This window comes from Gigantopelta aegis, chromosome 6 (assembly GCF_016097555.1).
Source record: "Gigantopelta aegis isolate Gae_Host chromosome 6, Gae_host_genome, whole genome shotgun sequence".
Classification (NCBI taxonomy): Eukaryota; Metazoa; Mollusca; class Gastropoda; order Neomphalida; family Peltospiridae; genus Gigantopelta; species Gigantopelta aegis.
The window spans coordinates 47,377,049-47,390,900 of NC_054704.1; the positions used below are offsets into that span (position 1 = coordinate 47,377,049).

The 13,852-nt window shown below is 34.1% G+C and overlaps 1 protein-coding gene across 1 annotated transcript in view; it reads right to left on the minus strand.

Moving 5' to 3' along the window:
* The window catches only part of LOC121374584 (serine/threonine-protein kinase RIO1-like), a 54,796-nt gene extending 41,290 nt beyond the window's left edge, over positions 1 to 13,506 (minus strand). Inside the window, exons 1-8 of the mRNA XM_041501689.1 lie at positions 13,341 to 13,506; positions 7,658 to 7,713; positions 5,177 to 5,301; positions 4,161 to 4,260; positions 3,371 to 3,449; positions 2,704 to 2,890; positions 1,676 to 1,737; positions 864 to 944 (exon numbers count right to left, since the gene is read on the minus strand). Coding sequence (XP_041357623.1) covers positions 864 to 944; positions 1,676 to 1,737; positions 2,704 to 2,890; positions 3,371 to 3,449; positions 4,161 to 4,260; positions 5,177 to 5,301; positions 7,658 to 7,713; positions 13,341 to 13,390 — 740 coding nt within the window. The 5' untranslated portion in view covers positions 13,391 to 13,506. The remainder of the gene's footprint in view (positions 1 to 863; positions 945 to 1,675; positions 1,738 to 2,703; positions 2,891 to 3,370; positions 3,450 to 4,160; positions 4,261 to 5,176; positions 5,302 to 7,657; positions 7,714 to 13,340) is intronic.
* Between the last annotated feature and the right edge of the window lie 346 nt (positions 13,507 to 13,852).

Sequence of the window (13,852 nt, forward strand, 5' to 3'; positions counted from 1 at the left end):
ACTAATGATAGGTTTAGTGCTGAAACATACACAGTGACGTAACAAACTAATGACTTGTGATTAAAATTTGACCAATCAAGATTATAAGAAGTGATATCTCCTAGGAGAATATCGCAGGAGATATTGCAAATTAGTACCAGCAATATCTCCTACAAAAGCCTTTAATGGATGATAAATAATGTTATCTCATTTATAATTACAGAATGACAAGACAATAGTATGAATCAAAATACTTGTTGGAGGATAATCTGTTGATTTAAGTTTTAGAATGTGAACAACGTAAAACAATGACAGCATATTTAAAAGTCTAAGCTAAAAAAATAAAATAAGGTTTTTTTGTTTTTTTTTCAATATAATCATGACACAAGACTCAAAAAACCAATTTAACTGAACCTAAACTTTTGTGTAAAATTAATTTTTACACAAATGGCTTCATATATAAGAAATATGCCAAAAATAGCAAAAAGGTTTCAATAAAATAAACTAGGAGAATATCGCAGGAGATATTGCAAATTAGTACCAGCAATATCTCCTACAAAAGCCTTTAATGGATGATAAATAATGTTATCTCATTTATAATTACAGAATGACAAGACAATAGTATGAATCAAAATCCTTGTTGGAGGATAATCTGTTGATTTAAGTTTTAGAATGTGAACAATGTAAAACAATGACAGCATATTTAAAAGTCTAAGCTAAAAAAATAAAATAAGAAGTTTTTTTTTTGATATTTTCAATATAATCATGACACAAGACTCAAAAAACCATTTTAACTGAACCTAAACTTTTGTGTAAAATTAATTTTATCAGAAATATGCCAAAAATAGCAAAAAAGTTTCAATAAAATAAACTATATTAGTTACCGTATCAGATTTCTCATTTCTTTTTCTGCCCAGGTCCTCACCATTTTCCTTGGATTGTGTTTACAGTACCCATGTCTGAACCTTTAATGGAAATCAAAAACATAAATTGCTATAAAAACAAGGCATAAATGAGACAGATATATAGTTGTGACCCCAAGCTGAAAAACCCTACTGATCATTCAAGAAGCATTGATGAAATGATCAAACACTCTTAATGTAAGTTTAACATGGGATTTGATTGATGCTCAATGGGAATTATTTTATTACTACAAGCAAGACAAAAGTGTTTGGTGTTTATACTACCCAACTTACTTTCTCAAGCAAGCAGATCCTGAGACACCATTGTTTCTATAGCACACTTTGTCTTCCAACAGACTACAAAGTCTGACAGAACAAAGTGAAGTGTCAGATTTCTAACACTGCAGCGTGCACACATTTAACAAGGGAATGAGTATTATCAAAATTATACCCCACCACCGTTTTGTTTATATTTCAAGATTCATGAGAATGGGGAAACAAACCCACCATCAGAGGACTGAGTGCCTCCAGTTGTTAAGTAAATTTTGTTCTGTATTTGTCAGAACAAAACCTCAAACATTGCAAAATTATGTAACCGAATCCCATAGTGGCTTTAACATGCATATTATAAAAGGTTCACTTCATGATAAAAATGACCAATCTTGACATTTAAAAAAAGGTTAAATAAAAAAAAAAAAAAAAAAAAGGCACACAATTAGTAGTTTTTTAAATCCTTGTTCGAAGTCCAACACTTCATTATTAACATAATTACAATATCAGCCTGTGTTTCCTACCTGAACTCTCCCGTCACATACTTGTCTCGGTCCTTGAATACAAGTATTGAGGTTTTGTAGATCTGAAAGATTTGAGAATGTAAAAACGTTTTTAAAAAAATAATCAATTCAATTCAACCTCTGGTTTTCAGATGACCCTCACAATTTAAACACATACTACAGCATATTATATGAAACAGCAAAATTTTATAATCAAATATCTAACAGTTTTGAAAATATGACCCTAAAATGTTTAGGACGGGTTCTTCTAATAGTTAGTGTTGGGGGGGGGGGGGGGGGGAGAGAGAGAGAGAGAGAGAGAGAGAGAGAGAGAGAGAGAGAGAGAGAGAGAGAGAGAGAGAGAGAGAGAGAGAGAGAGAGAGAGATAGATAGATAGATAGATAGATAGATAGAGATAGAGAGAGAGAGAGAGGGATTTTCACTTTTAAGCTGCCATTTATGTTACCAAGGTAATGATATAAAAGAAATGTGAATAATAATAAGTTATATTATATATATATATATATATTTAATCCTTACAGATTTGGCACGTTTCTACCACATTATTTCATTTCAACTTATTTTCATACTTCCAAGGTCCAAGCTTGCTGTCCTGGGCACATACCTCAGCTATCTGGGCTGTGTCCAGGACAGTGGGTTACTTTTTAGTGGTTACATTTCCAACCAATACCAAAGTTTGTGAGTGGTATCCACAACACTGATTATCAGGGGGGCGGGACTTGAGGTGCTTGCATCACAGGATCGAATCACTTCGGTGGATCCATTCAGCTGATTGGTTTTTCTCTCATTCCAACATTCCAACCAGTGCACCACAACTGGACAAAGGCCATGGTATGTGCGTCCTGTCTGTGGAAAAGTGCATATAAAAGATCCCTTGCTGCATAGTAAAAATGTAGTGGGTTTCCTCTGATGACGAGTCAGAATTACCAAATCTTTGACATCCAATAGCCGATGATTAATTAAGCAATGTGCTCCAGTGGTGTAGTTAAACAAAACAAACTGATTATCAAGTCATTCTAAGGCATCACCTTGACTGCTCTGTCAGGTTTATCCTTGGCAGTAGCATGATAGACATTGGCCTCCTTCCCCGTGCTGATGCAGCCATTGATTTCTGTCATGACCCCGCGACTCAGCATCTTGAAGACAATCATCCGAGTGCGCGGATCCATGACCTGCTCAGCAGTCGCCCTATCAGCCTTGTCCTTACCGCGGTAACTACAATGAAATAAACACAGAAGGCATTCAAGTTAGTTTTCAATTTACAAAAATAAAAAACAAAATAAAAATTTGGTTTGATTTGGTAATGCTGGGGCAATATATAGATTCCTATTCCTTATTCAGCTTGTTTCAACATGATCATTTAATGTTACTTTTGAGATGTATTCCTGTTTCTACAATCAATCTATAATGTCGAAGTACCTACACCAATTTTCTAACAATAGTGTCCCCTCTATTAGCATTACATGAATGTTTAACAACCAAGTGAGGAAAACATACATTAGCAAATGAAATCTACTCCACATTTTGTCTGATTAAGCTGAAAAGATACAGAAAACTGTATTATCCATGTTTATTAAAGAAAAACCTATTTACAATCATAATAAACGTAATTAAGAAAATTTGGGGATGGGAGGAAACACACATCAAAAGTTTTGCACGTGTCATCAAGAAGAAAATTAATATTAATATGCACACCTGTCTGCATCCATTTTTCTACCAGTCTGAGCAAGTGAGGATACTGCAAAGCTTGACAAGTCAGGGCCATAGTACTTCTCTAAAACAAAATACAAAAAGGGTATAAAACACATCACATATACCCTACATCATTGATGTCACTCATCCAGCAATGTTGTAATATTTTCTGTCTGAAAATTAATTTCTTTTAGATCCAGAAAGTCTTAATACCACATTATCATTATACATTAGCGAGTTTTGATACGATTCCTTGATGACAATAAATACTATGTGTATCAATACAAGCAGGCACATTGCCAGAATCCCTCCTCCCAAATCCTCAACAAGAACAAACAAAAAATAGATTGTAAATTAATAATCATCAATTATGTAACATTCAACTATGGAAACTTTTTTTCTTTTTTTTTTCATGTACTAAAAGAATATCATTCAGTGGTTTAAAATACTCTCCTATTTGGAGGTGTGGTGAGCACAGTGATATTAAATATGACCTTACCATGATTTGACAAATATCTGAATCTGCCTTTATGTATCCCAATTTCTACAAGTGAACATTATTTCTCCCAATCATAAAGTTGATAGTAATTGGCAACTTGTTAATTATCCTCAATTTACTGTCTAAACTGAAGACTTAAAACTTGGTTTCATCACTAATTTGTCAAATCCCATTTAAATCAAAACTTGTAGACAATACCTATCAAGTTTTAAACTAAACTCTCATAAACATGAGACCTGAATTTGAAGAATGAAAGAAGGAAGGTATTTAATCAAACAAGACAATAGTACTCACCAACATTAATCTTCTGCACATATTTGTGCAAAGATTTTTCTGCTGGCTGAAACTTTGAAATGTTTTTCTTCACTTGCTGATTGGGCTGTCTTGAATTGGGCTGAAAATAGGAGTACATTTTAGTTACCTACAAATTCCTGCATCAAGCACTAATCTATTAGGCAAAATGGTGTTATTTTCCACCAAAGTTGGCTCATGTCAGCAAGACTTCAGCACTAGTGATCCCCAAAATTACACAAAGTAGTTCCTGCTTCAAACTTTATATCCATTAAACATGTAGTATTACTAATATTTGTGAATTTATACCAATTACTGCAACAATTTTGCAGAAAATTACACGCATCAGATTCTAATTACACCGTCATCAAATGAATTCCATGACTTTCCTCAAAAGTTTTGAAGGCAATTTCCATTATCTTTTCAAAGATTTTTATGGAATGTTCTGCAATCATCAATATAATGTTACAATGTTTCCATGCCAATTGTTGCAAAAATCAATTAACATTTGCATATTCCACGACTTCCATGACCGAAATAAAAATTACAATTTGTAAGCAATGAACAGGGCTTCTAGAATATGGTAGCCAGATGCCTGTGGCAAGTGACTTTCATGGTTGGGCTAGTAAAAAGCTTGTTCACTCATGCCAAACGGAGAGTAAAAAAAAAAAAAAAAAAAAAAAAAAAAAAAAAAAAAAAAAAAAACACCCTCATAAACATCCTCAACCCAAAGCAGAAATGTCACCATTTTTGTTCAACAAGCAAAATCACTGATCCCATGGCTAGTTGAATTTTATAAAATTCTAGAAGCCCTGCATTGAAAATAAATTAGCATTCCACATTTTCCCAGGATTTCCATGAGCCACAATAACATTGAATTGCAATTTTGGATTACATGTCTTGAGCAATTAGAAGTCAAATGTTTTAATGACAAACAAAAAAAAGCAGCAAGGAATTCTTGAAAAAAGCTTTTACACCATAAGAAGGAAGCACCAGCAAATGATTACTTTTTAGTGCACCTGTTTATTACTTGTGACAGCTGCTTTATATTTCTTGGTTAAATCTCCAATTCCATCTTCCCAATCATAGTCAGCATCCTCATCATCATCCTCATATTCACTGTCATAATCATCTGGGTTGCCATCTGAAATGAAAGAAATAACTACTACTAGTTAATGGTTTCCACCACATTCTTTAGTTCAATAGCTGTTGTTAGGTACCTAATATATAGTAATTGTGACAAAGGTTGTCATCTTAATATGTATTAACAATATCTATTTCAGTGATACAAGGTGGGGGTTTTTAAGTTTCACAAACAGTAATTGTTTTGGTATAATTATTGTTCAAATTGAACAAGCTGAAAACACACACACACACACACACACCAAAAAAACATAAGAAGTATATAAAGAAACATACATTGTAAAACATGAACACTGCTTGAAGTAATTGTGCAATTAAACAAAGAGTACCATTTCAGTACATGAAACATCCATCAGGACACAAATTATTGAATGTGTTACCTGTATGATTTTATTATAATTGTGAAATTTATGCAGTGGGTGGAGTAACAATGGGTTTTGACCAAGTACTGATGTTCAGCAGGCCATAGGATTTCATATTTCATGGATAACACTTTTTCAGTTCCGTGCCTTGTGATCATGGGAACCCATTGGAAACTATAGTTATATACATGTATATATTATTTTTGTTGAATAGTCGTACTCGATGTAACAATCATGGGAAACGAAATTTTGGTTCCGTGATTTTACCAGAAACTATAGTTTCTGTGAAATCTGAGGGCCTGTTCAGTAATCCGTGAAAAGTAGGTCATGGTGGCCTAGTTATGCTGGGAATATTTTGTTAGCGATATTTCTAGGCAACTGAAAATTGATTAGCAACTACTGTTTAATGTTTTAAAATTGTGTAGAGATATCTGAAACTTGCTTAGTGAATCAAGATGAGATACTGAACAAAATGTTCCCTGTTATGGTACACAAAATACCACTGTCCCATGTTGCACTTTCATGCAAGATTTGAAGATCCCATTTGAAATCATATAGAAAATACGACTCTCAATGACTCGTAAGCTTGAGTCAAATACTGTAGATCCTGAAATTAATGCGATCATAATATTAATGCGAAAAATGCGAGTTCGTGTTATTCACTTTAATAATATGTCACATTTATTTCTATGCATTTGTGTATGTGTCCCACGTTATTAAAATAAAACAAAGATTAAAATTCTAATATATTTATAAGAGACAACTGGAAAACAATTCATCGTAGTCGAGGCAGACTAATTGTGCAATAGTCCAGCAAGATGCCAGTCATGTGTGACGATTGCAGTGTCTTTGGCCACCCTGTCAATAGCTGACACTATCCATTACGCATGAATGTGTTTAACTTTTAGCACGCTAATCCTGAGGTTGACGGTTTCTTAGTTTTTACTGTTCCAGTTCGATGCCACTTTGTCGTCATACCACCGAGTGAATTGTTCTTTCATTATGTCTTTGAAATCACCATTCACAGATAAAGGAGATAAGAGAACTTTGTAATAGTACATACATGTATCCTAATGTCTAGCCAGATTTAGCTAAATATACACATTATGTAAATGGTTGCTGAAAACATATGCTTTGAGTTGATCTTACCAAAAACACTTGGGACTAAACATGTTAATTGATGTGTACACAGACATGTTAGTGAGTCGATCTCATTGAAGAGACCTTTAACTCAGATTTAACCAAAAAGTACACAGACGTGTGTTAGAAAAGTAATATTTCAAAGGGAGGCAACTCACATTAATTTCGATTAGCAGCAAGGGATCTTTTATATGCACAATCTCACAGACAAGATGGTACATACTACAATTGACACCTGAAATTTAATCCATAAGTCACTGACATCCATGACTAAATTTCATATCAAGAGCCCAGTGATAAGGAAAATATGGCCTGGACAAGGATTTACTTCCATGTGAAAAATAGGTAATGGTGACACACTGCCATACCAAGTTATATTTGCATGCAAGGTTTGAGGATCCAATACGAAATTAATACATGCCCTGGAAATTAAATGTTTATGAACAGACAAACTGATGGACCACACCATGTAATATGACCCATCTTTGATGGATATTTTAGAACTTCTTACACACTGCCATTTGAGAGCTAGACAGACATTTGGACAGTTATGATCGCTTTCTCAGCCAGAGGTAACACTATAGTTAGAGCACGAAATTGCTGCCTACCATTAAGTAGGCAAAGATTGCAGCTCTAATAGTAATACCAGAATAACCCTGTATTTGTTGCTAAATACCATCACACTGATCAATTTCAAGTTCACCAACATCAAATATTTCACATTTTGTCCACTACAGGAAGAAACCCATCAGCAACCCCTTTCAGTAATGTTCCGGTTAAATACGTAGGTGTTGATCACCACTGTCCAAATGTCTGTCTACCTCTAGAACTGCAGAGAACTCGGGCTATACTTACCACTTTCAATGTTTACATCTTTCAGCAAAATTGGATTTTCTGTAGATATACTTTCTCTGCAAAAAAAAAAAGATTGTAGCTGCAATTATTAAAAAAATGCAGGTGCCCTCAAATCAAGCAAATTTTCTTTTTTTAAAAGGTATTTTTGGGGCATCATATCTAACTGGGTTATAGCGAAATGGTACCAAAATATATGGCTAAAACGGAACCTAGCGCTCTCTGAAACAGCACCAAATATTTAAAAATGTATGGCTAAAACGGAACCAGAAACACTACCAATTGTGAACAAGGTCTGGCCATATCCTAAAATTTTCAACTGCCCACCGGGCAAATAACTCTCAAATTTCACTTGCCCTCAAAAAGATTAACTCGTCCCAAAACGAAAGCAGTTTTAAATCACAATTAAACTGTATGTTTCAAACAATTTCACATCATAAAAAGCCCCGTATTACTAAATATGTTTATTTCCTTTAATTTGTGAATGTAAAAAAACCAACAAAAAATTGCTTTCGGCATGCAGCAAAATTGGAAATGAGTTTATGATTTTTAACAAACTTTCAACACTTTACTTTAGATTGATCATCGAAAATATGCTACTTTGGGTTAATGATTTGACAGTGAATAACACTATTATTATTTTATTTTATATTTTATTTTTAAAAAAATTGGTGTGTGTGTGTTCTGGCTTGTTTTGTTGGGTTTTTTTTTTAGATGGTAGTGTTCATGACGGACGAGTTTAAATATTTAAAAAAAAGTATACCCCTCTATTTTTCAGGATGAATTTTACTTGGTAGATGCAGGACATTGCATTTCTCGACATTTAATTTTCATAATTTTCAGGGGAAGTACACCCTTGGTTTTCCTTCGAAATTCCGGCGTTTGGTGCTCTCGACTTGAGTCCAACACACAGACTGCTTTGATCCTGTTACAAATTTTCCTGCACGCATGCCTACTCACTGTTCTTTAACATTTAGTCAATTAAATGTTAATTGCATGTATATTTAAATTTAATATATCAATTTAATTGGAAACAAATGCGAAAACGTGCAGATGGACAACCTAATTTCGCAATATGAAAGGCTACTACATTAGTAAAAAAACGACCATGCGGTGGGAATTCCCTGACCTCATTTTACATCACACACCAACATAAAATACGATTTAAAAATAAATGCCTAATTTCTTAAATGCCTTAAAAAAGGAGGAGACCTTATTCAAAGATGTGGACCTATTTCTGGTCAAATACGGTACTCGATATAATAATCAGGGGCCTCACACACACACACACACACACACACACACAAGCTTGCTGCAGACTACGAAATTACACAAATTGCAAGTGTACAAAAGGAATAAATAGGTACTTTGTGCTTGGAAATTTGGGTTGCCCGATGGACTGAATTATGAATTTTGCTCGTCCGAGAAACTTTGATATAGAGGGGTACAGGTCAAACTCTTTCCCATAACACAAATTGCATCAATCTTTGAACTGTTATATATTAAAAGAAAAAATTATTTCGTTTTTTGTCAAAACAATGTGGTGCCAGTTATAGCCACTTTGGTTCTGCAAAGACTTCCGTATCCCCCTCCCTTATTTGGGGTATTGAATTAGCCATATCAACTGGGTACTGCATTAAAAACTACAAATGACGTAGTGCTAGGCCTGGATTCGAAACTCCAGACCATCGATACTGTACTATTCCAACCACTCAACCACGCAGTGGATGAACAAGTGAAACTACATTTAACACTTATAAATCTCACAGGGTGTATTTTGACGGAATGAACTGAACATCTACGGATTAAAACGAAGATTTAGTCCCATAATGCCTCATTCTGTCTTCTGTGCTATATTTCTTCCAAAAGCACCATCAAAACTAGTTCATAAAAATAAACTTGAATGTAAATGCACATTACTGAGTTTATAGGGCTGACGACATTTTCCATTCACAAACACAGAGCTGTTCCATTTTGCTCAGAACGAAATTGTGGTCGAAATAGCGACTACCACCACCTTTTCCACCCTAATCGTGTAGTGTGATCTTTTTTTAGCATATGCAGACTAAGAAATACTTACTTTGAAACGATCTTCACTTTGAATTAAAGGAAAAACGACCGACTGTACGACTTGGGTTTAGAACGCACGGTGCATTATGGGAGGAAAATGAAACTCGGAATAATCTTGTACATGGAAAAGGATCGCGGTGAAGTCATTTCTCGTTCCATAATGAATAAAACAAAAACCATAAAACTAAAAGTTAATTAAAGTTAATAAAATAACTTCAAAAGTAGAAATAAATTAAAGTTAATAAAATAAAATAAAATAACATTTATTAATTAACAGAAATGAAATAAAAATTAATTAAAGTTAATAAAATAACTTAAAGGAAACACGACACGAGACCATATTTAGCTCATTATAAAAGCAAAATGATATAAAAATAATATACAAATAACTTTATAACAATAAAATACATGTAGTTAACTTAAAATGAAGAAATTATGCTAATCAGTATCAAAGTACGATTTATGCATATTTATTCGTGAGCGTTCGGGAAAAAAAGGGAAGTGACGTCAGAGCCGCTGTACTCTTCCATTGTTGTTAACTGTTGGAGTAAGGGGCTTACAATCTTTTCAGTCCAACAGTGCCGTACTGCGCGGCCTTTGGGTGTAAAAATAAACAGTTTAAACAATCGGGATTGTCTTTTTATGGTTTTCCAAAGGATTGTATCCGAAGAAAGACGTGTGTATTTTATCGCTAAAGAAAATATTGGACACCAACACCGCATAGTACTTTGGTGTCAGCCTATTTACAGCCCGGAGCCCAAACGTTACCCGGAGACAAAAACAGTACTCAGTTGCGAATGCCGAGGTGTACATTGTACATATTTGGCACAAAGATACACCACAGCATGATGTATTTATATATGTTAAAACAAAAATGTAGAAATTTTTATTTATTTATTTTTTGGAAAAAAAAAAAATTTCATGTTAGGGCTGTAGGCCTACATAACAAAATCTGTATTCACCGTCCGAAGAAGGAAACGTCAATAAGTAATTAAATATGGCATATACAAACATGGGATTTGGCATGAGGAAACATCTCAGTACGATGTATTTAAATATGTTTTTAAAAAAACGTGTAGAAAACAATAATTTTAAATAATGTTTTTAATCTTCGGGCGGAATACGTCACAAAAACGTTCCTCATCGCCCAAAGCCCCAAAGCAACACGAAGTTCAATACAAAATAAACCACTACCGTCAGTGTCGAAATAACTATTGTTTCATCCACGGGCTGACTTGAGAATCGGAGTGTTGTTTTAGTTAATTGGTCCTTTCTTTCCGTGGCCCGCACATGTGATTCCTGATTGGCAGGTGTATATTGCAGGGTATCGACCAGGTAAGTGATTACCACGGTCTAGACATACATATAAAATACGTGCCAGTTTTTTTAAGATCACAGGGTATTGTGGCGTAACCTGTCGCAACTATAGTACAATGTTAATGGACATTATCAGCCACCCTGCTTCATTACTGTAAATAATGCTGTAAAATCCTTGATTAAGTAGACTTTCCCCATCTAAAATTACAAAACTGACCAATTACGGGCTTGCAGTGAACTCGTATGGAAAACTTACTTGTATGGGGGGAAATGCAGTGAACTCGTATGGAAATCCAGAAGTGAACTTGTATGGAAGACTTAATCGTATAGGGAAAATGCATATATCCAATACTTGTGTGTAATTTTTATGCAGAGGTCGACAAACCCTCTAGCCTGACGTATGTGGCTAGTGGTTTTTAAGTTCAGGCTAGCGAGAAACGCAAAACATGCATGCATGCATTGTTTACGGTTTCTGTCGCAGGAAATAAGTCTAATGACATGCGTGATTTGATTGGTTGGGCAAGTCACATGGTAGTTAATCTCGCACAATGTTTTAGGCTAAGAAACTAATTATATTTGTACTCAATATTTATATCTATATATATATATATATATATATAATTATATTTTTCAATATGTCTCTTACTCGTTACATCACGAAATGTATTTATATTTCTATACTCATATCTCATCTTGTAATAAAGTTCGGTAAATAAGAAGCATGTATACAAAACAATTGTCATGTAAAAATACACATATTCAAAGTATATCTGCATATCCATACATCCCCATACGAGTTCACCGTTATTTCTTACGAGTTTTTCGTCCATACGAGTAAGTTTTCCATACGAGTTCACCGCACCCCCCAATTACGTAGTACCAAAGAAAAGAAAATTATCACTTCGGTATCGTGAGTGGTCGTTTTTACTCTAACACACCCTACCAATAGGCCTAATCATATGCTACTTTTTTTATGAGAGAAAAATACTATAACCCCATTTCGTTCTATTGATGCAAATAGAAATATATTTAGTTTAAAAGTTGATTATACTCTCAAGTCATTTATGTTGTTTTACAAGTCAGGTTAATGAAAGTAAAGCGCCTTGTCGTAAATTAGAGCGTTTGTTTACACTGTGCATACAGATTTCATTATGTACAGCCCGAACATAAAAAATGCGATATTTTCAAAAAAAAACCCAAAAATGTTTGTCCTACATTTATATTTTTTACATATTTAAATACATCATATCGAGGTGTATCTTTATGCTAAATATGAACAGTATACACCTCGGCATTAGCATCCAAGTTTTGGTTTTGTCTCCGGGTTACTTTCGGGCTCCGGGCTGTAAATTGGTCGACCGGTCTGGTCTGGCACCATCGGTTTCTCCACCTTCCGACTCGCTATCCATTTTTTCTTCAGTATCACTGTTGTAAGTAAATGTGTGTCTTTCTTCATTTACTAACAGCTCATATTGATACAGCAAAACATTTTGCGAACGAACACTCATTGTTTTGGTAAGCTGTGCAAGTCTTAGATTCTTTACGAGTGGTACGGACTAATGCTTTTAAGTGTAAGGCTTCAGATCAAGCGACGCGTCTTTGACGTCACGGACCTCGTGATTGCCCTGCTCATTAAAGATCGGCAATTTCCGCTAAGAGCTCGTATCTGGGTTTTTTCTATGGAGATATTTTAAGTAATTAATTTATTTTAAATTTTTCTTTTAGGTGATTCAATTTATAATTAATTGTACATGGTTGGTGCCAAATATGGGTTACGTGACATGTTTCCTTTAAAAGTAAAAATAAATTAAAGTTAATAAAATAAAATAAAATAAATTTAAAGTAAAATAAAATAACATTTATTAATTAATAGCACACACACATATATATATATATATATATAAAATAAAAAAATATATGTATATATCAGGGATTTACCTGGTTTTTCTGAAATGGAGGTCCCTTGGACTTACCTTTTTCTTTTTTGGGGGTCCCAACCTAAAAACGGACAAATATCCCCCCAGTCCCCCCTTCCCCTAACCCTAACCCCAACCCTAGCCCTAACCCCAGCCATAACCCCAACCCCAACCCTCAACCCTAACTAAAAATAATAATGGAGGGGACCCGGCAGATATTATACCTCAACTTTAATTAATTTTTATTTCATTTCTATTAATTAATAAATGTTATTTTATTTTATTTTATTTTATAAAAAAAATCAGAATGCTCAATGCTAAAAACAGAAATTTCTCAGAAAAGGCCTAACTCAGTAACTGGAGATCCCTTGAAATCATCTTACTCATTATTTTGTTCAGCATCATCAAACTGACCAACAACAATCTCTTCCATAATCAATGAAGGTTTTAAAACCGGTTAAACTGAAAGAATACGCTGCTGTTATTTAAATCACTTGCAAACTAAATTCACATACTAGTAAATCATTTCACAACGTGCTCGTTCCTAACTTCCGGTGAGTGTTTCCTGTCGGTCTGCCTAATATTCACTAATACCGCAAAGCACAGTGACATACAAACACATGCTAGCTTCACAAGCCAAAACTAAGTTATATTGAGTGATTTGTATGTAAAATTCGTATTCGTAACATTATTAATAATATCATTCATAGCGTACATTTTTTATATTCCTCTTATATATCATAACTTTGTTTTATTATTTATCTATCAGTGCAATTGATAGTGTTGGTCGGCAACTGACGGTACTTATTCTTTTTTCACTGGTGAACCAATGAAAAATGTTCTTTATTGCTATGGTGGTTAGATTAGTAACCAATCACAACGTTTGTTCTTTATT